The 25,294-nt window shown below is 38.5% G+C and overlaps 1 protein-coding gene across 5 annotated transcripts in view; it reads left to right on the top strand.

Moving 5' to 3' along the window:
• WAPL (WAPL cohesin release factor) overlaps positions 1-25,294 on the top strand; it is a 63,196-nt gene that overhangs the window by 16,049 nt on the left and 21,853 nt on the right. For 4 of the 5 annotated variants that reach the window (XM_058840689.1, XM_058840687.1, XM_058840688.1 and 1 more), the window contains exons 3-6: positions 1,026-2,072; positions 7,828-7,943; positions 21,890-21,985; positions 25,108-25,260. In XM_058840689.1, the coding sequence (XP_058696672.1) occupies positions 1,026-2,072; positions 7,828-7,943; positions 21,890-21,985; positions 25,108-25,260 (1,412 nt within the window). The remainder of the gene's footprint in view (positions 1-1,025; positions 2,073-7,827; positions 7,944-21,889; positions 21,986-25,107; positions 25,261-25,294) is intronic. The other variant, XM_058840690.1, reaches the window with a different exon arrangement.

Here is a 25,294-nt window from a genome sequence, read left to right as displayed (position 1 = left end):
GCTCTTCTGTGCACCACGGTCTTCTGCATTGTCAGACTTCTTATCTTGCGTCTCCTGGCCCAGGCAGCCATTTCAGTGCCAGCAGTAACGGCAGGCACCTGTGTTCCTGTGCTTGCTGATACTGTCTCAGAAATTTCCAAGAAATTCTTGTCTCCTGGCTGGGTGTCTGTGCATGTGTTTGATGTCAACAACAGAGGATGGCACATGCAGTCATCATGAAACTTCAGTACCAAATCCACCAAGCTTTTGTTGGTCTTCAGGGAAAACAAAGGGAGTGGGTTCCCTACCAGTTTAGAGGACAGCATGTGGAAGACTTAGTATTTGCATTACTTCTTGGCATTACTATAGTGCAGGTGCTGTCTGGATGGAAACAAACCTTACAAAAACTGACTTCATATAGTGGAACTTGTTCTCTTGGACAGTGTAAGATGAGTGTAGCTGTGGGTTGGAGAACTACAAGAAAAACTTTTGATAGGAGCTCTTCTTCAGAGGTGCAGAAGTTCATAAACCTGAATTTCAGAAGTGAGAAAATTAAAATTTGTGATGAGAGTTGCATTTTCTAAATTTTTTTGGAAGTCCAAATATTTTCATTTGAAGCAGGAAAATGAAGTGACAGTTGAAGTTGTTTGCTGTTTTATTCAGTGTACAAGAAGGAAATTATTTTCTTACATAATAAGAGAATTTGTAGATGTTCTTTATCTATATTTATTCACTGTAAGTCACTTGCATGTGAAACTTCAGTAATTGTCTTTTCTGAAGATTTCACCACAGAGTTTCTCCTTTTTTGTGTAATTTGCCTTGGTAAATAAGGGTTTTACCGCTGTCTTTTACATGATGCATATATTTTCAGAGTGACACTTCAAGGTGGTTTTTTTGGTAGAAATTGGATAAACACCTCTAATGGTTTTTTGTCAATGATCACTGAATTTTTTTTTTTATATTGTAACTTTCTAAAGTTGCCCACATGGGTGACTATTTTTTTTTTTACTATTTCATTTTAATAATAAATATATCTTTTCTTGTAGATAAAATCCAGAACTTGAAGGAAGACAATGGGAACAGTCATTTCATCTATGACAGTGCTGGAGACAGTAATAAAACCAATGCTGAGACCACAGACACTTCTGGATGCAACACTGAAGCCAAGGACTTGCCTGATTCTTGGGATTCCCATGTTGGAAAAACAACAGATTCTTCATCAGATACATCTCAGACCAAGGGGCCACTAAGAACTCACTTGTATGAATGGGAGGATGAAACTGAAGACACCAGAACTGGAGAGTATATATTAGCTTTTGACAATGAACATCTCTCAGAGGTGAAGAGCAAGGATGAGGAGTGTGATAAAGAAGATAGTGAAAATCCAAAGGAAGCCATTAGTGAAGAACTTGTGCAAACTATACCTAGGCCAAGCAACTGTAGGACATACTGTCGATCCAACAAAGCTAAACTGCAGGGGGCAACAAATTTTGACAAGCTGATGGATGGCACTAGTCAGTCTTTATCCAAAGCAAATAATGAGTCAAATAATGATGGTCTGAACCCAGGAAAAAAAGTTTCTTTAAGTAGTGGGACCAGTTTTAGAGGGACAGTTGGACGGACTAGAGACTACACTGTTCTCCACCCATCTTGCTTGTCAGTTTGCAATGTCACCATCCAGGATACCATGGAGCGCATGGATGAATTCACCTCAGCAGCCCCGACTGACCTGGGTGAAGCTGGGCGCTTACGGAAAAAAGCAGACATTGCCACCACAAAAACTACAACCAGGTTCCGACCAAGCAATACCAAATCCAAGAAGGATGTCAAATTAGAATTTTTTGGGTTTGATGATCAAGACGAGGGAGGGGGAGATGAAGGTGCCTCTAGAAGTTCTGGGAGTTCCAATTACAAAATCAAGTACTTTGGGTTTGATGACTTAAGTGAAAGCGAGGACGAAGATGAAGAGTGGCAGGTAGCAGAAAGGAAAGCCAACAAAAAGCGAAGTAGAACTGTACCATCTGCTTCACTACAGTCAACCTCTGATGGCAATGAAAACTGTTCCCAGGATAGCCAGCTCAGCACTAATGCAGGTCAGTAGAACTCTTACAGAGTACATGAGTGACATTTAATTTTAATTTAATTCAATATTTTGTTCTTTTTGCAGTGTACTTAAGAATTCGTCAAACAATACCGCTGATTTGGAAACCTAACAGTTAAACTCATTTGAAATCTAACAGTTAAACTCACTTCTCCTGTGGTCTTTTTTGGTGTTTCGTATCTCTCTTGAAGTGTGCTTTATACCCCTTGATCTCTTTCCAGAGGTAGAGGTTTTTTTTCTTTTTCCACAGAAGATTTGTACCTTTTTGGTGTGTTGAGCATAAGTATCTGTGCCTGGAAGGCAGGTATCCTCCCACAGAGCCTCCAGATCAGCCCACAATTACAGAGCTGAGTGTGCACATTTAAGTAGCTCTTAAGAAATGGGAAAGAAAAAGATACTTTTCTGCTTTTGAATGTGTTTGTAGGCAGTTTGGACCTTTCTCAAGTTCCATCTTATCTGAGGATGCATGACTTGAGGGAGAGGCTGTGGGTACCTATGGAGTGCCAGTCAGATAACTGGTTTTGGGAGAGCCACTGCATATTTGTGTCTGCTCTTGTTTTCAGTTTTTAGTTATCTCCTTCTGTACAGATTGGGAGTGGGGTGTGTGTGTACTCACACACGTGGCAGCTGCTGAGCAAGTTCTGGTGGTTAAAATCCTTTGCAAAATTAGACTTGCTTGGTGGTTGGTTGGGTCCTGTGTGTTGGTGAAGAACAAAAGGAATAACTTTGGTGGAAGTTTGCTTTTAACTCTTAAGTTTTGAAAGTCTAATGCCAAAGAATCACTTGTGTTGGAATAAATATTTCAAAACTCTGCTACTGTTCTACAGAACATTTTGGTCCTCCGTTTTGGAGCATGAAGCATGAGAAGTTCTACTGACTCACTGAATTTGTTACATTTTAAGACTTGGGCCAGATGGATTTCATTGTGATAGGGAGAGAGGGTTTCAATCTAGCCTTGCAAATGTTGGAGAAGCTGGGATTTTTATTTTTTTTTTCTCCTACAAATAGCTTCTGCTAATATAATCCAGAAATAAAATTTCAGAGGAAAAAATGTTAATTCCTCTGTTCTAATTATAGCTGTTTCTAAAACCAGAATTTTCTGTAAGCCTTTTAATCAAATGTAAATGTCACTGCTAGGGTATTTTTGTGGATTTGAGAGGAACAAATGGATACTGATATTGTATGAGAAGATTCTGTTTTCAAACAAAAAAGGACATGATTTGTTTTCATAAAATTTACTTACGATGAGACACTTGGGTTCCAGCCTCGTTGGCAAATTTATCTTAACCATTAAATGGTTTATCTTACAGGGCTTCTTAAGAAGTACTCTTAGTCCTGGTCTCTAATGAGTCTTTGTTCAGCCATTTATTCCAAGGGAAAAGATTTGCTTGTACAGTTAATGCAGCTGAGATGCTGACCCATCAGATTATCCTTTTAGCTACTGTCCTCAGAAGTCTCAAAATATCTACACTTTGCATTTGGCACTGCATTCACCAAGCAGGCCTTTATACTCCCAGGTATCACAGATGGTTTCTCTGAAATATTTTCCTGAGATTTCCATGGCACAGGGAGATGTAAATTTGTGCTTTGTTAGTTCTTAATGCACTTCTCCACTTCAGGTAAGAGCTAGCTCTCAGTCCCTCTGCTGGGAGATGCTTCCCCTTTATTTTGCATCTCCTTTGCTCATTTGATTCTTATTTTGTGCTGCTGTTGGTGGGTGAGATTTGACTTGGCACATTTTTTTCTGAAATTTGAAAGGGTGATGTTCTGTAGCATAGATTATGAAAATAGGAAGTCTGATGCTGCCCTAAAATTTGAGGGACTCCTTGCTGAAGTTCTCACTATTTTCTCTCAGACCTTTGTGTATTTTGAGCTTCATGATTGCTCAGAACAATCATGATGAAGAGTCCTTAAATATAGTGATGCTGAGCCTGAGAATTTCTCAAGAACTTCTAGATCTAAGCCTGAAGTTGCAGTAAAATGTGACGTTGCTCTAAGGTATTGTCTTTGCATACTGGAAAAATGGACTTCTGTATCCATGAAAAATGCCAGCTTTGACTCCAAGCCTGAGAAACAGCTTTCAGAACATCTTGCACAATAAAACTCTGTCCTGAAATGATGAATAGTACTGAGAGATGCTAATGCTACCTGAGTTCTGTATGTGCTCTTCTTTCTTTGTACTAATTAGTAAATACCCAGATAAAAATCCAGTGCTCCTGTTCCAGATGACAGGGGAAATACTGAACTGCCTCTCTGAATTTCAGCTCTGGAAAATCCCAAGACTGATTTTGGTTTTCTGTGCATAAAGAATGTTACATAGCACAATCAGTTTTTCAAGAAGCTTGATGCTTTTGATGCATTATCTCATGGCCTTACTTAGCCATAATACTGATTTGGTTACTTGCCGTAATCTAGGTGTATTTTTATGAAATATATTTTATAACCTTAATTTAAAACATCTGAAAGAGGTTTTATAATGGAATATTATAAAGGCTATTCTTTCTAGTCCCTCTGTTCACAGAGGGGAAAGTATGTTTAACAATACATACTTATATGTTTCTACAAATGAAATTTAAGAAAGTGCAAAGACTACAGGAATGGTGTTGTTAGTGCAGAAAAAATTGCTAAACAGATAAATTCAGTTTTGGTTAGACTGTCTTTTATTGAAAAACATTTTCTGTTGTTCACTTCCATGGTAGTCTTTTCTGCTGAAGTGGTTAAAAACCACCAAAAAACCTCAAACAAAAGCGAAGCAAATAAAACCCCCCAACTCTGAAAAAAACCTCCACCTTTTAAATTCCTAGATGCTGTTACCATACGTCTCTTTTTAATGAAAATACTTCATAACTTTATTTCCCTTAGATTTTGCTGATGTGTTGAGTTCTAGTAAAAGTTTACTTTTTATTTTGCCATTGCAATCTAAAATTCTCTCAAATTCCTCTGAAAACACTTCGAATTCATTGAAGCAAAAGCCCCTTTGGCTTTTGAGCCTCCCAGCTGGATTCGGCCAGAATGCCAGGGGTTAAAAGTACTGGTGAGACTTTGCTAGATTTGAAACATAGCTTTTGTCATTTCAGTAGCCAGAGTACAGGATGACTCCAGTGAGGAGAAGCTTTTAATACTGGAAGACAGTGATTGACTTGACTGTAATAATCAATGGGGAGTTGTATCCAAGAGAAATCTGTATTGCAGCTTTGTCTTTTTCTTTGTAAATCTGTTCTCATATACAGCTTAACCTTTGTGTCATTGATTCATTTGTCCTTCCAGTGATCAAGATGAGATTCCTGTAATCTTTTTAGGTAATGTAGCTTTTGTATATCAGCATCCAGCACTCAGTTCTGGTGAGCCAACTTCCCTTTTTCTTTTTTTAATTCCTTTGTATCGTCTCAAAAACTGAGTAACCTTCATTGGGTAAATATTTTAAGCCAGTTAAAACTACATCAAAGTCCTCAAAGACAGAGTCCTGTTTGGACTTCAAAACCTTTTGCAGCATTACCCTGAGACACTAAAACAAAACTACATTGTTGTTCCTGAGGAAATTTACTGTAGTTGTTGCCTTAGTTGGTCTCTGAACATCTTTCCAAGAGAGATAAATTATCTTAAAGATTATAAATGCCTTAAAAATGATTGGACAGAGGAGAAAAGGCCTTAGATGCTGCCATACTAAGAAAAAGGTCAATATGATCAATTTCTCTGTGAGGTGGAAAAACCCCCCTGAAGAAGCCATACAGGAGAGAGCCAGTGGAAATCAAGCTTCAGTAGGGTCACTGAAGTGACCTACTGCTTAACAAACTACTTGTGTGTTTGCTTCACTCACTTAATGTTAACAAAAGATTTCTCCCCCAGACCCTGTTTAGTTTAGATTTAAAAGTCTGCTAAGATAATGTATGCAGAATGCTTTTAGGATACCTAGAAGGCGTCCAAAAGCGCTGCTCAGATAGAAGCATTCCAGGTAATCGTACAGAGCTAGTATGTGTTCAATGTCTTAGCAACATCAGAAAGTGCAGAATTCCTGTTGTAAGTAGGAGCTGAAATGTTTTTATCAAGAAGTTTCTTTGAGTTTATAGTCACCTAATTTAAATGGTATAGTTCAGAATCTCATAGGAGTAGAATTCAAACAAGGAAACTTAAGATGATAGTTTAAATTGTGGCTTAGTTGATCCAAAGCATTGTTAATCATTATTGAAGGCAATGCCATGTCCAAATCTTAGCACAGAGTGCAAGTTACTGTTCTCATTTCATGGGTGAAACATTTTGTGTTTCTAAGAGTGACTTCCATATTTGTCATGGCTGTTGTCAAGTAAATTACTTTTTAGCTTTCAATCTACAATAGGAGGGTCCAGTTCTCTTGGTTTGACTTTCTTTAAGAGTTGCATTCAGGGCCTGGCTTCTTCAGAAATGTTTCAGGATTTGTAAGGATGTATATCAGAGCAATTTGATTTTACTCCTTAAATTGGCTTCAGCAAAAGCTAAGTTGTCTTTTACATAGATTTGGAAGTAGTTTTGCTTTATTTAAGTTAATGGAAATTGGACTGTAGTATTTCCTCAGTTATGCTAATTTTATCAAACATCTTTTAAAGTCACTTGTTGTCGGAGGGGCTGTTGATGCTGTGTTTTTAGGCTCTTGTGCTCACATGACATAATTACACTGAAGAACCAGTGGGATAGAATGTGAGAAGCTGGTTCCAGGAGGTGCCTTGCAGCAGGCATCCTGCCAGTCCTGGTGCTGCCAAGCCTGTTGAAATTTATTGCAATTTGGGAAACTGTGGAGCTTTATTTTAAGAACGTTTCTATTCCTCAGATCAGTTTTGTATCCTTGAGAATGCCATTAGAAATCTCGTTACCTGCTTTGCCTTTGCTTGCCTTGTTACCCAGCTTGGCTAGTCCTATGTACTTGGGATTAGAGAACCCATCTTACCTGCTTGTGTTTTTGCAGTGCAATTTTCAAACAGCAACAGCTTCTTAAGAATAGATTGGTTATCTAAACAGTTTATCAGATGAACCACTGCTTCTCTGTGCATGTCTTTATTTCCATCTTGAAATTTGTAACTTGTGGTGTGTGTCCCTTGTCTCCAAGGAATGATGCTTCAAATAAAACAAGTTTAAAAAAGCTAAGGACAAAAATTTAATTTGATGAGTGAATTGCTGATTTCAGTTATAGGGTACTGGAATCAGTTGTAATGCAAGTATTAAATCCATTGAAAGGCTGTATCAGCAGTTCCTTCTAGCTGACTCTTTCCTGATGACCATATTTCTTTTCTGTTTACAGCAAAACAAGTAAATATAAACAGGCTGCCTTCACGAGAAGTAAAGCAAGATCAGTTCTTCTGTAATTGTACTGTGTTTTGCGAAGTCTCTTAATCTCACACTTTTGAAGAACCCAATCTACTGCTTTATTCATCTGTAGCTCAGAGTTGTAGCAGTAAGCCAGCCATTAGTATGCTCATGTAAAAGGTACCCAGGGATTTACAGGAGTATGGGATGGGAAGCTGTAGCCTGAAGCCTACCTGGTGGGCCAGAGGTGCTCTAATAGTGACTGTGCACCTTGTCACACTTCTATGTATTGCTGCAGTCCAGTCAGCAAACCTGACTGTGCTTGGCATTAAAACTGATTTTTCTGATGAAGGTTGATGGTTCATCACATAATTTCAGAAGCTATACATGTGGAATTGTCAGACACAAGAAATGCTCTAGCAATTCAACAGCTTCTAAAATGGTTGTTTCATGTCTATATTTACCTTTAACAGATCTGGAGTTTTCAGAGGATGCATCTGGTGTGCTTGAAGGCAATAAGAAGTCCACAAATAAACAAGGTGATAAATCTAAGGAAAACACCAGGAAGATTTTTAGTGGGCCAAAGCGGGTGAGTAATAATGCTGAAACCAATACAAAGTTCCTATTTTACTGAGCTCCTCAGTATTGATGTTTCTTCTTATATATGCAACAGGGCTTTTTTCCCAGTTTATATCTGCACTTGAGATCATATACTGGCCTTTAATATTATTTCTGGAAAAGTAAAATATTAAAGTGCAAAATTTTTGTATTTTTTACTGGAAGTTTCACTTTTCAGGTTTACTATGGAGACTGCTATGGAGGACCTGACTTGTAACATAGATGCGTTACCTGGAGATGATTTTTAAACAAAGAATTAGTAAATTTTGTGTATTTTATGTTGTGGTTTGCTGGTATTTGGAGGGGAATTCTTTTGGTCTCTTACCTTTGCTCTCCCAAGAAATATCTATCATATTATAGGATTGAACTTAAAACTTCAAATTTGGCATTGGTATAGTCTTTATAAAGATAAGTGCCTTTATAGAATTTGGTTTAGTGAGATTTTCTTTTAGTTGGAAAAAAAAGTAACCTCCAATCCCACCCCAGTCTTCCCCAGCTGTGTAATACTCAGTATGAATTTGCCCTTTCATAGCTTCAAAAGACCTTATTCATTTTCTTGATCTTAGAGAAATGTGGTTTATCTGTTATTATAGGGTAGTCAGTATTTTGAGGCTTTTAAAAATGCGCAAACAGCAAAAATTGTGTGTAACCACCAGGTAAAAGTTTGCAATAGGGAGCTCCATGTAATCTCCATTAAATGAAGCTTTTATGACCTGAATGTCTAGGATGGACATTTCAAGTGCTCAAGGCCTTTTCATGAGCTTTTTGCATAACTTTTTTGTGTTACCTGGTGACAGCAGTCCCTGTCTCACCATCATTGTAACCCACAACTGCTCTAGTAAGAGAAAGAGGGAAATGAGCTTGTATTGCTGCTTTTCCTTTGAGTTCCACATGTTTTGAAAGATCTGGCAGTTGCATGGTATTTTAGCAACTGTCTTTTACATGTGTTCAGAATGTGCTCATCAGTCCAACAGCTTGAGAAAGTTTTTTTAATTACTTTTTCCTTAGGAGTTCTAATAATTCCTCATGGACTGATTACTTGTGTTATACAATAGTTTCACTTGAAGTAATTTTTTAAGGTGCTGCTTTTTTTTTTTTTTTTTTTTTTTTGGTTGTCCATAACCAGAAGATTTATTATCTTCCCAGTTGTGTTGAGTTATAACAATTTAACAATTTTTCATTTAAAAAAAAAAAAATATTTGTGAGTGGAGAAAGGATGACAAATTTAGTTTAGTTCTCAAAATGTGCAGGCGAATATTTTCATGTGGGAGGATATGTGACCAGTAGGTCCTGTCAGTTGTGATGTCATTTGAAAATGAAATGTCACTTCTTGCTTTGAATTTGGACAGGATGAGAAGCTCCTCCCTCCAAAGTTGGAAGTCAGATAAATGAGGAGGGTATTCTTAAATAGTATTTCTTGAAGATGGAAGTACCTCAGCTTCTGTTGATTAAATAATAATTTTTAAAATTATTAAATGGCAGCTTCTTATGTGTGAACATGTTACAGTACACTGAGAAACAGAAGTACAGGAAGCACAAATTTGACTAGCTTTTTCAGTTGTTTTTTTTAACAGCATAAAAGAGCTGTGGGTGTTCTGCTAAATACAGAAATTTTTAAAAATTTAAATATTTATATGCTGCAAATATTATTCTGTAATTGCATTTCATGTGTTTCTTGTTTAATTTTTATTCTTTAAGTCCCTGAGATTTTATGTGAAAATGGTTCTAATTAATTTTGAATGTATATATCATGAAATTACGGGGAGAAGGAAAAAGCCTTACAGTAATATCATACTATATAAGGGAGAATGGTTTTAATTCTAGAAAATTCTCAGTTGGGGATAAACTTAATTCAAGTGGGGAAGTTGAGAATTAAACAGCTTTTTTGACCCTGTAGTGGTATAATGGACATAGAAGTAGATGTTGCTGTAATTGAGATTCAGATTTTAAACTTTAATGTTCTCTAATCATGCGGCTGTTGCATGGAGTTACTAAAAAAGCTTGTAAAGCTTGTTCTGATGGTAATTAGAGATGCTATAATTACCTTCCTAAAATACCGATATAGACTCTCAATCTTAGTTGTATCTTAAGGGAATTTTCATTCTGGGAATGAAAAAAATAACTAAAAGTATTAACCTGATCGTAGTAACTAAATGTTCTTAAAAGAGAATAATCTCTGGAACTTCTTCACTGTCTCAGTGCCATTTATTTTTTTCTTGTAGGAGCTAGCAGATACAGTATTAAATATTTTCTGTTAGGTGGTGATGTTCAGAGCTGTGACACTGCATCAGACTGAGCTGCCAAGAAAAAAAGCTCTGTTACTCAGGAAGCAGCAGGTGCTATAATTAAATTTCAGCAGATCCAGAAAGCTCAAGTATTTTTTCCAGTCTGTATTCAGCAGATCTCTCACCTATGGTTGTAGTTTTGAAAACCTGACTATTGTCTCCTAATGCTTAAGTCCTGTTCTTGAAACTTTGAGTGTATGTACAGTAAAATATAACCAACATTGTTGGCTTAGTGAATAACAGTGTGTCTTAAACCCTGCTTTTGCTGTGAGGACTGAAATCACTGCCTGGTTGCAGTGGCCACAGACATTATAATAGGCAAGTAAAGGCTCAAACCAGAGCCATGCTTTTAAGCAAATTAAACCTCTTTATCCTGAGCCTGAGTTATAGGAGTGTTGCATTCCATAGCAACATAATTAAGTATGTACAGTACATAAATATTGGCATTACTTGAGTTGCAAATTATGGGTGTGAAGCATACATGAGTAACATCTGCAGAAGTTTGTTTGCAGCTGTTTACAATTTTAATTCAACTGGTTGGGTAACTCATGCTCTAGCATGTCAGTTTGGGAACTCTGGATACACCCACCTGCTGGCCCCTTTGAGCTTAGTTCCCTTCTACAGATGAAACTAATTCTCCATTAGCAGGCAAACCCAGTAGAGTAGACAAGAAATTTTTTCTTGCTATCATCCAAATCTACTGAGAGTAAAGACTTGAAAATAGGGAGCACAAAAATGATTTCCTGAGATTTTTTGCTCCTGCTGCTTTCACAACAGGTTTTAGCTAGAGTCAGCAAATGAAGAGAAGCAGTTTTGTAGGAATACTTTGGAACAGTTTCCTGTGGTCTTATGCAAAATACCTGTCTCTAAATAGGAAAAAAGCCAACTAAAAAGTGTAAGATAAGGAGGACTAACTAGTCTATCCCCAAATTTAATCTTTTGATCTATCAGCCATAAAAGTGAATGATTCTACTTAGTGTTTTGTGTCAGTACAGTGTTTGTGTTGTCCAGCGTGTCACTAGGGACCACCAAGTCCTCTGAACAGCACATTTTCTGGGATGGCCCCTCTGCTCTTAAGCTCAAAATATGTAATGAGTGATCTGCAGCTCTCTGCTGATCCTAGTTCTGCCTGTGGCCATAGGAAGCCAACCTAGACATGGTGAATACTGATTACCTTTGAATATTTCAAGGTAAGAATTTAGATAGAGTTGCAAATTATAGTTAAAAGGTATGAGAGCCTTTCAGCTTGAGGGGCCTGGGATGGGGGAGAAACTATAATTTTTCTGTTACTGTTCTTCAGGGCTGCTGAGGCATGTGGGAAGACTTAGGGAGCTGCATGAATGAGACAGAGAAGATAAAACAGAAGAAAAGCAATGACTCTCTCAAGTTGGCACAACTGGAAGCAGACTCAGTCTTACGTTTTCTCAAAGTAGCATGAAATTTCAATTAGATGAGTGCTTTATCAGGATTTTTTTTCCCTATGCCTTAGAGTAGGTGAATTTTAGAAACAAGTCTTTTGGAATTAGTTTCTTAGATGTTCATACCTTTTGCACTGAGGAGATTTCATAAAGCTTCCGTGTTACTACAGAATGCAATTTTAGCACCTATAAAACACTGAAATTTTCTTGAGAGTTTGAAATGTGTTTTTTATGATTGGTAGGATGAGGAAGAAAGTGGTTACTGCATGGTCAGTCTACATTGGTGATTCGTGGACTACTGATCAAACTAAAAACTAACCTGAAGGCTAACTCATTGCTTAATGACTTCTGACTCTAGTTGAATGGGAATATTCAATTAAATATTCCCTTTTGCAATGAAAATTTACTGGTTTTAAATGACTTGAAGCTAGCTTGAATTTTTTTCTTATTCTCTTACATTGCTATGCCTGGAGAAATGTATTTCAATTTGCTTTTTGAAATCTTAGCCCTAGAAAACCTATCTGGCTTGCAACTGTGTGTGCATTCCCACATGTACCCAGTGAATGGGGATACATCAGCGGGCTTTTTCTTTTCCTCTTGTTGTGCACACTATTGGCTTGCACAGGGAAAGGTATGGAAAAACCTCTTTGCCACTAACTTGGTGTTAATGCCCATTAAAATACTGGACCACAGAGTTCCTGTGTGTGCTGGTTTTGGCTGGAATAGAGTTAATTTCCTTCAGAAGAGCTCTTACAGGGCTGTTTAGGGTTTGTGCTGAGAACACTATTGGTATTGCTAGGATGTTTCTGTTACTGCTGAGCGGCACTTACACAGAGCCTGCTGTGTCAGTGGCTCCTTTCTGTTCCTTATCCCACCCCACCAGCCCAGAGACTGGGGATGTGCAAGGAGGTTTGGAGGGGACAGCTGGCCACAATGACCTATGGGATATTCCATGCCATATGACATCGTTCTCAGCAATATGCAAATCTGGAGAAGAGGGAAGGGGGAACACATCTTTGGAGTGATGACCTTTGTGTTCCCAAGTAGCTGTTATGCCGGATGGAGCTTGGCTTTCCTGGGAATGGCTGAAAAACTGCATGCCCATGCAAAGTGGTGAATGAATTCCTTGGTCTGTTTTACTTGCATTCATGGCTTTTGTTTTCCCTCTGTAACTGTTTTTATCTCTTTGGGTTTTCTCACTTCTACCCTTTGGATTCTTCCCCCATCCCACTGGGGGTGAGTAAGCAAGGAGCTGGGTGGGGCTTAGTTGCCAGCTGGGGTTAAATCACAGCAGTTCTTTTTGGCAGCTCACATGAGGCTCAGTGGGTTTGAGATAGTGACAGATTTGATTGGGATGTGCTAGATCAAACTAGTAGCTGTTAGTGCATTTTAGCTGTTAATTGACAGGTGTCTGCCTGCCATGGGGCCCCCTTGCTTTACTGCGTGGCATGGCATTTGGCTTTCACTGCTTGCTGTCCTGGGAACATTTCGGTAACAGTACTTTTAAAATATTCTTGAAGCTTGGTACACTTTAGTGCACTAAAGTGGCATTGCTTGAAAGTTCCTCCACTAGTTTGGACTGCATTTGCCAGGAAAAGGTGAGATCTTCTTGGATTGTGCATCAAAAGAACCCGGTCTAAAACCCAACAAAGCCCCACCTACTGTAAGGACTGGTTTTACCTGAAACGGGCAAAAAATACTGACAGAAGCACATGGTTATGCTGCTTTTGCTTTTCCTTTGGTCAACCAGCTCCCTCCTGTTTCCTTGTGCCTTCAGTTTCCCCATGCTGTGTATTACTATAAAAATAACTCACTTAAAAGGAAACATTTAACATAAATCTTAGTGCAGTTCACTGGGAAACTCTAAACTATTGTATCTACTCAGTTGAGGGGACCCAAGAAGAGAGATTAAGTCATTTTAGTCTAGTTAAATCAACATTGCAACTGAGAAATGCTCACTAAACACAGTGGCGTTAGCAGGATTACGTGCAGTACTTTGATCAAGTGACGTTAGTAGGGTTAGTCATGACAGTAGTGTCGATTACATGAATGAAAGCATTGCTGAATTCAGACATGGCTTAGCCAACAGACTGCTGCTGAACTTCGTATCTAAGAGAAAAATGTGAGCCACTCATAACCCAGTAACTATTGCTTGTCACGTTTAGTCAAGTTTTAAGAATAACTTCTGTACCCAACAAAGTACAGAAATGTGTGCAAGATTTCCAAGTGTGGTCTTTGGACAGGTAAGTTGGAAGGACATGTTAAATCAATATTGTGTAAAGAGCACTTATTTCCAGTAACAAGTGCTGAACCGGGAAGAAATTTTCTTTATTTTTTCTTCTGTGCAATTTCAGTGTGTTCTGCAACTAGTTCATTATTTAAATGCTTCTTTCTTGTCCTATAGGCAGGTTTATTTTCCATGAGGAGGTCAATTTCATCATGGAAAATAACATACTCCTGTTACAAGGTTAGGCACTGTCAGAAACTGTCAATACCTGGAAAAAACCCTTACGTTTGAGCCTTTGTTTCTAATAGCATTTGTTGTTATACATGTTTTAAGAGTATAAGAGATCTTCTACAGTTTGATGGAAGCTTTCTCCATTGGTGTTTCATGCTGACTGGAAGGAGCTATACATACCACTTTGAAACAAATGCTAGGTCTAAGTAAACCAGAAGTTCAAGATGAAATGCTTATACCTGGTCTTTGAAAGTATTTTGAAATTGGAGAAGTATGAACCCGTACTCTGCCCTGCTCTGGGCTGACTGAGTAATCTTAGGGCTAATGTGACAATGACGTGTGCGTGGGAGGGGACAGAAACTAGGCTGCTGTGGTCTGTAGTTTTCCACTTAGCTTGTGTTATACTGTACAGTAGATGTTTATCAAAGGCATCCTGCGAGTAACGTTTCTTTTTGCTGGCCTGCAAACGAATCGCCATTTCCCCAAATCAGATTTTTAAAGATTTTTCTTTGTTCTTTCATTTTTAAGTTTTAGGGTATGTGAACATCAGTCTATCTGAAGTGCAGAAACTTAAGTGATTTTGCTTAATTACTTTTCCATAGCTTATTTCAAATAAATAATCCTGAAAAAGTAGCAGAGGAATTGTAATTCAAAAGTTTTGCTATCAGTTGTAGACCTTTCTATACATATAATTGTAGGATCAGAGTAGACTGGCCAGGGTTCATTTTAAAAAGAACTGCTTGTCTTCATCTTGCATAACCTTTAGCTAAAGTGTGTCCTACCCTAAGGATAAGCAGTTGTAATAAAGCATTTTTTTCAGTGATAATTAACTGCTGATAACTGCACATTGAGCTGCTCTGTGCATCCTAATTTAGAAAGTCAAAATTGCTTGTTTTTAAGAGGGAAGATTATTAGGCGGTATAAGCTCCATTGAGGAGTCAAGCTGAATTTGGGTAGTGGAAATATTCTGTGACCTCTGAGTTCAGTGCTAAGCCCAGTCTGTCTGTCAGCAGGCTGACAAACAGCGCAGGGCAGAGCTGACAACTTGTGACTGCCTGTTGCTGCTTCTGCAGTGCATTCCTTTCATTAGCTGGTTACTGCTTCTGGCAGATTGGCTGCCCAGTCCTGAACTGAAGTGGCTTTTGTGGGGATTTTTTTGTCCAAATACATTTTGTTGGAATGATAAACAAGAGTTGAGCTGTTATACATGCCAGCCAGTTATCATCAGCTTGTCTATTGTAAGCAATTTTTATGTTGCTGGACTGAAAACAAATTTTAAAAAGAGATAAAATATTATAAAAGATAAAATATTATAGAATAAATCTGTTCATTAGCTGATTTGTTAGAAACCAAAGCATCATATTGACACTATTATTTCACCTAAAATTTGCAAAATCAAATTCTTCTATAAGCATATTTATTTAATACTGGCTTATAAGTGCTTACCATATAGGGACTTTATTATTTTTAATGTAGATAGTCCAAAGCCAATTCTTAATGTGTAAGCGAATAAGCAGGATAAGCTAGTCAGAACTGGCAGGTTTTTAGATTAGTCACCTAAATTGAAGAGTAGGTGCTTTAATTTTACTGAACTGAGTTGGGATTTAGCACCTCAAAACCATCTTGGAGTGAAAGCAAATGCCAGGAGTTGGTCTCCTCATTTGAAGATAATCATTTAATGCTGATCAAAATTATGTTCTCCTCACTCCTTCAATACTAAACCATGGTCAAAAGGGTGTTCTGGTAGATGCCAAGCTGGGATACTTCCACCTGGTAAAATTGCTTCCTCAAGTGTCCTCCATACTCAGATGTTAGGTAGAACTGTGGTAGCAGCATTCTTGGAAATGCCTCTTTTTCTAGGTGGTGTCAGCAGAGATATTGGTAGCTTTGTCTGAGAAGGGTAGAGATGCAAAGTGAACACAACAGGCTGGGTTCTCATAGAGGCAGCGGGAAAAAATGAAAAATAAGCATGGAAATCCTTTTCCCCCTGTGCATACAAGGCTTTTCAGGAAGTAGAAAAATCAAGTTGAATGGAAAATGTTTAATGTCACGGTGGAAATGTGGCATTTTATACTTCCAGTTCCTACTGGTACTAGCTCTAAGGCAAGAAGCAAAGATTGATTAAAGTATTTTTGAAACTAGATTCTCTTTTGCATGCTCACATTCCCTGCAAAAAACACACACACACATCAGTTTGTAGTTCCAGTAATTACCTTATTGTTTTAGTAATTTGGCAATACAGGATGGCTGTGCAGCATAAATGTTACATCGCACAAGCTCTCAGTCCTGTAGGAAGTTCTAAAATGGGAAAAACGCTCAAAGGAATTAAAATATACCAGTTTCATTTGCCAGTGGGAGCTTAATTTATATGCAGATGAATATGCAAAATTGTCTTCACAGCTCCTGTGTACTGTATGAGCATGGCTGGTTCACTCAGCTCTGTCTGTGACTTGGTGTGCATTTGATAATTGCACGATGAAACATGCGCACGTCTTGAGAGGATAATTGGTGGTGTTGAAGGCCCAGTGTCCTTGTTAGACACATTCCAAAGTTTTTACTTTGAATTAGTTTTATTTTGACCTGATGTAGGCAATGGCTGTTAACAGGTGGCACGAATTAGGTGCTCTCTGGAGGTGCAGCTGAAGTTTGGTCACACTGAGAAGCGGTCAGGTCAGCATCCTCAGACTCGGTGATGCAAACCTCAGAGCTCTAACTGGGGACATCGGGGAGATTTATTTGAACAGTGCTTTTTACTGATTCAAATGGAAATGTTTCTGTGGGTGTATGAATACCCCAGCCGTATGACCTCTGGAATTTCATTGCAGTTACAATTTTGTAAGACTTTCCTGTTAGTAGATTGATACACTTTGAGTAGATTAGGATTAACAGGAGGAGGGGAGGGGAACGTGTGTCTGTTTGCCTGCTTCTCTCTGCCTCTGGCAACCAAGAGAGCAGGAAATTTGTGTGAACGATTTGTGCTGGGAAGTACCTGTGCCGGGGTGTTCGTTGAACTGCAGGTTTTTCTTTTTTCTTGAGCAAAGGGTTATGTTTCCAGTATTGTGGTGATACGTCTAAACAACTGTAGCTTGTCCCTTTTGATTGGACTTAATAAAGGTTTCAGGCCAAATTAGTGACCATAACCATATGGCTTCTGCTTCTGAGCTGACCTTTGAATACACTCAGCATAAGCAGCATACAGAACATCATTGGCTATTTCTGTTAATGAATCTCATTTATAGATTGTCCTGTTTCTTAAGTTCTGTTTTCATGTTTCACTTGGGTGTTGAACCCATCATCTTGTTGTGCCCTGTGGGCCTCCTTTTGAGCTTTAAGGAGAAAAAAGCATTTTGCAGTTCTTCAGAAGTTTGGTGCAAAAAACCCTTCAGTGACAGTTTATTCCCTGCTCCTTGTGTTGTCTGATATTTTTAAACCTTGTCTGACTAACAGCTTGTAGTTGTCTGGCTACGTGTGTGCATAATGTGTTTTGTGTTTAACTGGAATAGCACCTCACAATTTAGTGATCCATGGCAATGATTTATTGGCACTAATCTGCTACTTTGATCCAAATAATGGAAATGCAGTTCAGATTTTGAACACTGCAAAAATTACGTGGTGCTGGTTTTGAATGGCTGTTGGAAATTGCTGTCTTATCTGGAGTCCAAATCAACTTTTTTTTCTGTTCTGTAACATGGCTCAGCCTGTGCTGAATTGATACTCCATCTTTCTGTTTTGAAGTGTGATTTCTTTTTCATTGCTCTGAGTGATGTTCATTCCTTTCCCTTTTCAAAAGAAACAGTCCATTATGAATATTTCTGTGCTGCATAACATGCTTGTTAGCTTCTTCCTGTTCAAAGTGAGACATGCAGGACAGGATAGTACTCTTAATGATGATGAATACAGAGTGGTAACTCATGTATTTTGTTTATTGGGTTTTTTTTGAAACTTGTTTTGTCAAGTATCTGTCATAGTGTTACTGAATGCATTTCAGATATAAAAAATTCATTTATCCAGGATATCTGTTAAAAGTGTTCTTGAGTTTTCTTTTGCCATTGTCTTCTTCAACCTTGGAAAGCATTCTTGCCTGCAAATTAGATGCTCTTTCTTGTTTTGCTACTATTTTCTGTGTGACTCATGTCCCTGGCTCTTATTTTCTGCTGTTCTTACATCTATGAATGGCAGGCAGTGCTGCATCAGTATGTGCAGAGTGACAGCTCTTGAAAATTTCAGCTTTGTGTGGCTTTCAGGGATGGGAGGTTAAGCATGACCCATAGTTGATGCCATTTGGAGATGATCTTATACAAGAGACAGCTCTGTGCATTTTGTAAAATCCCTGGCTTTAGTTCTGGTTTTGTATCTGCACTCGCCCCCCAGAAGTACATGCAGAGTCCCACAGTACCATATGCCTTATACCCACCCTGGAATATTTGCAGTCTTTCAGACACATGTATCTCTGTGTAAGCAGCTGTCAGTTCTAGATGCGTGGAAAAAGGAAACTCCTCTGCTATTCAGCAGAAGCTCTTACAGCTGATTAATATTGCAGAACTTATTTGGCTTAAGAACACAGGATTCAAGGGAATTATATACTTCCACTTGCATCTATTCCAAGTTAGTCTTGAGAGAAGGAATTATTAAAGAAAAGTCTGTGTTATTTGAGTAATTGCAAGGTTTTCTTGTCTTTAAGAGAAAGTTTCTCAGATTCTTCCTGCTTAAATATCAATATTGCTTGTTCAGGGAAGCTTGTGACAACAAGCGTTTGAGTTGCCTTAAAAAAAAAAATCACACCAAAACCAAACAAACCAACCTCTTCACTTCTGTGATCAAGCCTTCTGAAAAGTCTTTCTTCACTATCATTCATTTGATCTTTAATACTTTTTCTGACTTCAGTTCTGTCACACAGTAATCCAAAACAAGTCCACACAGTGCTCACTGGTTGATGGATATTGGCACAGTTTCCTTGTACTTGTTCTGGAAATTCATCCTAATTCTGTGCTGTAAGAGAAAATGGGGAGGTTGCTTTAAGAGTTGGTTGGAAAGGAGGGATGTATTTGCTGTTTCAAAGTCCACGTGAGTTGTAAGAGAGGCTAAGTCTCTGCATAATGTGTTAGAACTGATTAGAATGTATTTCTTTGGAAAGTGCTGTTGGATTTTTACAGGTGCGTTTTGGTGGACCAGCTGTGTGCAGGCAGTGTGAGACTAAACAAGATAGTAAATGGTAGGGTGTCTAAGACAATACTGCTGGGAAGGTATGGAATCACAGGCCAAATACTTGTTCAGATCTTTTCTGATTTGAAGTGGAAGATACTACAAGGAATGGTGGCTAAAACTGACCTTCCATAAGTATTTGAGATTTTAAGGATTGCTATTTACAGCTGCGCTTCAGGCTCTGTTACAAGAGAGCTATTAACTGCAGATGTCCTCGTTTCTCTGAACAGGCATTTATTGGTGGCATTACTTGTTTTCTTATGTAAAATGTAGCCTTTTTTCTCAATTGCACTAGTAATGGTTAAGTTGTAAAGTGCCATGTCACAAAACACTTTGGGATGCCCTAGCTTTTGATTTAGTGAGGGATTAAGGGAAATCGGAGAAGAAAAGCCCATTTTTGACTGTTAAACAAAAAGCATGCCATCTTTGGAAGTCTGTGAGCCCTGAGTATTTAGAAGGAATTTGCTTTTATCTGTTTGCCCTGTTGAACTCTTTCCTACGCATCAGCTGTTGCTCTCTGCTGAGGAAGACACGCTAATGCTGTGTGGCCCTTTTGGTTGCACTGGCACAGCTGTTTGTGTATTTTGTTGTAACTCCCTCCCAAACACACTGTGCTTCCTGTGGGCTGGGCCTCCTTGCCCTGCCTGTGTGTGCACAGCAGAGGTGCTCAATTTGGAAAAGCCAGGGAGACTGCAGGTGCTTCCATGGTGTGGTCAGCAAGGGACCGACCCAGCTGCTGCCTCGCCGGGACAAGCTCAAACCCAAACTGACTCTGCTTCCCCTGTGCCAGGGGCTGGGTTTGGCTCTTGGTGGAGCCCAAGGCCTGAAGGAAAAGGAGCACACAGGTGGGGAATAGGCAGAGAATTTTACCCCAATCTAGTCTGATTCTGTAAAATGCAGTACTGTGCAGGTTACTTCCTTGAATGATCCTGTATACCAAAATAGGGCACCCTCTCTTACCGGTCTTAAATATGCACTAAAATGAAGTGTGGAGCAATTCAAGAAACAAAACCAGTGGCTCTTTTCCATTGCAGATATCTGTGAACCTCATATCTTTTTAAAATTTAAAAAAAAAAAAAAAAATCGTTATTTGTAAATTGTCTTTCTATTTTTCATTGAAGATCCCAGATAAATATTTGCTGCTCAGAAAGGTATAGAAGAAAAGAGAGTTAACATCTGAACCATTTTGTAACCTTTACAAGTAGGAATGCATATGACACTTTCTTCCTATTTGTGGGCCCAGATGTCCTCCTGTAACTGCAGTGTCCTGAACATGAGACTGGTTTCTCAGTTAAACTTTTTAAGTAGGACAGATACTGTCTAAAAGAGCTTCCTTGCAAAACTGATGAAACTTAAACATGTTGATGAATGGTACATGAGCACTGCTTCAGGAGCATAATTTAACAATCCAAGTTTCTCATGACCACATCAAAGCACACTCTAGGGTGGAAAGAGGCTTTTCTCTTGTCTGGAGCTGGAATGGTTTAGTGCTTTTGGGCTCTGAAAACTCTTAGCTGAGGCCCTCATTCTGCTAATATTCCTTGAAATGTTGTTTGGTAGGGCTTTCTCTTGTGAAGAATGGAAGGATGCAGCACAGTAGAGTTTTACTCTGCAATAATACAGAAACCCTTGACTTAGAGAATTACCTTTCTAGCTTTTGACATGCCAGAACCTTGTTGCACTTCGTGGAGTGGTGCTCAGTCCCTGGCTGGTCCTAAGGCTTGTCACATGTAGCCCCTCTGTGGGCTTGAGCTGCATTTGGGTTAAATAATTGATACGTTATTTGTATGATGTTTATTTGAAATTATTTTTTTCATACTTAAAATGCTATGTAAGTGCTGTGAGGAAGCAGGTACTTCGAATTTACTTGATACGTGGCATGGTGGGAAATTGTGAAAATTGTAGTGCTGTATTAGTCTGGAACAATATTATGCCAGTAGATTGGTAAACACGAATACTAGAAATAGAATTCTGACTTTGCTTCCTCTAAGGAGCATGTTATGTTTCCCAAAAATTCAAGGACAGTTAATTTTGATGCATTTTGATTTGCCTTGACACATTTTTGAGCAAGAGGGAAAAAATAAAACTTCTTAATTTATTAATGTGGATTAAGGCATTTAGTTTCAGTGTTTTTGTTCCTCACAGCAATATGAGTTCCGCATATTGATTCTAAACCAGTCATATTTCTACTGACACAGCATTTGCTAACGTGCTTTTTCCCCCTGAGCTGTCAGTTTTTGTCTATAGGAAGGTTGCAGACCTTTTGCCTTTGAATAAATTTAAGAGATGGGACAACTGAAAAATTCTTTAGATACATACATATCATGTCTTTTGCCATTTGAGTGGGTCTGTATGTATTTAAAACCATCAGATGCTTCAAAGTATGTCTGATTTTCCAATACATGTGATATTGGGAACTTGTGTTGCTGGGAATTCAGCAGTGAAAATGAGGCTCGTTTTCCTTGTTTGGCTACAGTATTGCTACAGTAATTTTGAAGTGTATAGTGACTAGTGGTAATTTTCTTAAGAAATAACTTCTGTTTTTATCTTCTAGTCTCCCACAAAAGCAGTGTATAATGCTAGACACTGGAACCAGCCAGAATCAGAGGCTCTGCCAGCACCACCAGCTTTGAAAACTCCCAGTGTCCCAGTAAGTAGACTGTTGGTTTTTTCTCAAATTTACTAAATCTCCTTTCAAGATTCACTTTTTTTTTTTTTTTTTTTTTTTAAATTCCAGTTCTTTTTATCTGGTAATGTCACAGTAATTCAGAATGAAGTCCGCCTTGTGGTGTGAGCCATTGGAATTTGATAGAAAAGAAATTGTTAGTGGAAATACTGTAGAGTAGGATCTTTCATGTTGCTTCAATATGGAGTTACAAAAAAACACTTAAAGTTACGTTCCCCAATCTGCTAAACTTAAGCTTTCTAACAATGGACTCCATTTAATTTTCTCAGAGAATTCGCAGGATTAACTTACTAATGAACACAGAAGTTAGCAAATTGCTGATAAAAAAGGAAAAACTTGAAATGAGCTTTTTCATTTATTTTTCCTTTCTAATGGCTTAGTGCTGATTGCTGACTTGAGTCTTTAGATACTCTGAACGAAACACCATTTTCTGTGTACTGTCAGAAATGCTAATACCAACATTTTGGATATCAAAAAATAGACCAGCTCTTTGTCCAAAAGTCAGTGGTTGATTTGAGACTCAAAGTAATTGTTTTTTAACTCCTTTGAGACTCTGAGAATCCAGGGTCTTTGGCTTACATTTGTAGAAGTTGTTACCGATTATGCTAAGAGAGCATTGTATGTTGTCAATAAACGTAATTTCATTCGGTGCCTTGCTGATAGTACTGGCCTGAGAACAGAAAATCAGAAAGTAGATATTTTTTCCAATGATAAGTCTTCAGCTTTTGTTGTCACCAGTTTGTAATTGTTTATTTTTTATTTTTTCTTTCTTTTGGTTTTGTTTTTTGTTTTTGGGTTCAGTTTTGTTTTGGTTTTGGCTTGTTTGTTTGTTTTGCTGGCTGTTTTTTGTTTGGGTCTTCTTAAAATTCTACCCCTATTTGTGGTATTCTGGTACTTCTTCCTCTTTGATTTGTGGTTATTTTTGGTTGTCTCCTCACAGTATTCTGAACAGCCTTCTTTGGATGTTAACTGCAATGCCTAGAAAATGCAGATAACTGATTTGAAAACAGCCATTTCCACTAGAGTTTGAGGAGAGAGCAGAAATTTCAGCCCTGGGTTTTTCCTAAACCCCTTTCTCAATTTAAATTATGTACCTTTGAAGTGAAGGTTTTGTTGCTTACTGAATCTCTTGGTACTGATCTTTGTGAAGTACTCTGATAGCTGACTTAAGGGCAGATTTTGTATGAGTCTTGTCAGACAGACTTTGAATATGGCTTTTTTCAAGCTAGGGAAATGTCTGGATCATTCATTCAGACAGTCACTTTTGTCTTCTGTCAGACTTCCACTTTGTATCTGGAACCATCAGAATATTAATTCAGGGATGTGGTAGAGGTTTGGCTGAACAAACCACTGAGGGGAATTTGTATCTGCTGCTCATGTTATGATGTACATCAGAAGTTCCTTCAGATGCAGTTTTTAGCCCTGATTTACATGTGTGTCATACTTCAGAGTTAAAAGGCAAATGAGCCTTGATCCAAATGTTCAGTGGTAGTTCCTGCACATGTGATCCTGCATCTTTAATTTCTGTAGAAATTTGTCACCTGAAGGTTGGGAGAAATCTGTCTCAAGTTTATGGTGAGAAACTCACCAGTCATGCAAACTGCTTATGCCAAGTACTCATTTAGGGCCTTTCCAAGTGCCCTTGGAGTTTACTTTGAAGGGGCAGTCATTAATTAAGATTTGGATGAGATCCTTCAGTGGCTCTCCTGTGCTCACAGACTGATAAGATCAATCCTCCAGTATGTGCTCTAAACTGGTTTTTCAGCTTGGTTTATTACCAATTTGCCACTGGTGCTTAAGTGAGTGAATACTGAAATGCCACAGTGGTAGAGGCAGAATGTAAAGAACACTAATGTAGTATTCCATAGAGTAATATAGCAGCTTCTTATGGCTTTTATTTTAATTTTGTCTGTCAATGGACAATGCACAAGAAGGCTTTCTCTCCAGCTGTCCCCTGGAGTAACAGGTCATACAGCTTGTATGCCTGCATGTTAATTCTATTTTTCCAGTCAGACTTTTAAAATACTCTCATTTTTCTGTGTAAGGAAGCTAAGTACATGATGTTACTGAGAGATTGAGGATGAGTAAATGCCCGTTGGCATTGGCACTTGTACATTTAGAATTTGGCATTTGGAGGTCTTTTTCCATATGCCTTGTTTGCTGTAGTTTGTCTTCATATCAGATTTTGTGCGAAAGAAGTAATCTGAAGATAAGCTGCACTTCAGCTTGTAGTAGCCTTGAACTAATACAGCAAAGGTGAGGAGAAACCTGTAATACTTGCCTGAGTTGTCTGGAAACCTGTCAGTAGTTATTCTAAACCTAACATCAAGTTCTCTACTCCCTGTAGAACAGGTTTTGCTGTTTTTTGTGCTATGGTATTATGCTCCTAAAATATTTAACAGCACAAATAAGAGAATACTAAGTGTGCTCTACCTGGTTTGGGACGTGATCTGTGCCTCTCAGTACTCTGTGTGGCTTTTGTTGTGCTGCTCCAAAATGTGTCCTGGTAGTGTCCTGCCTCCAGGCCAGGTGGAGTTAGGAGTGTGAGGCTGGAGGGTTGGACAGGAGTGCAGTGTCCTTGGGCAGGCAGGGCCAGAACAGCTGGCACAGAGCTCTGCAGGCCAGGCTGGGCTGGGCAGGGCTGGCTCAGGGCTGTGCTGGGATCCAGAGCCAGCTACTTCCTGAGGGCTCCATAGTGCAGCCAGCGTGGTCATTCCTGGAAGCTCCAGTGCACAGGGGTAAGAGACTTAAAAGAGCAAGAAATAACTGTTTATAAACACTGAATTTGGTTGGTTTACTTACCCTAAAGCTTAGGGAGCCAGTATAAAGGACATTTTATTCTTCCACTGATTTTAGTTTCAGAATTCTACTGGAGCTTTCCTGATAACTTGGAAATGGGTTTTTTTTGTATTTAAGAGTAGACACGTTGTCACACAGCTTAGGTACGTCTTGGTAGTGCAAGGCAAGGACTAAGTAGTCCCAAAATGTGAGTTTGACAATTGCACACCTGTACTGTTTCCTGATGTATTTAGTGTATGTTTTCATGCTCAAAACATCTGCCCATTTTAGCACTTTCTTATTAATAGGTAAGGCTATCTTCAAAGGAGGCAATTCATAAAGATGATGGAGTTTTTAAGGCTCCTGCACCACCTCCCAAAGTGATAAAAACTGTGACAATACCTACTCAGCCCTATCAAGAGATAGTAACTGCATTGAAATGTAGGAAAGAAGACAAAGAAGTAAGTATTCTTAACAAATTTTTAAGATAAAGAA

The sequence above is a fragment of the Poecile atricapillus genome, chromosome 6, assembly GCF_030490865.1.
Source record: "Poecile atricapillus isolate bPoeAtr1 chromosome 6, bPoeAtr1.hap1, whole genome shotgun sequence".
NCBI lineage: Eukaryota > Metazoa > Chordata > Aves > Passeriformes > Paridae > Poecile > Poecile atricapillus.
Note: the sequence above shows the minus strand (reverse complement) of the source record. Positions and strands in the feature narration are given on the sequence as shown.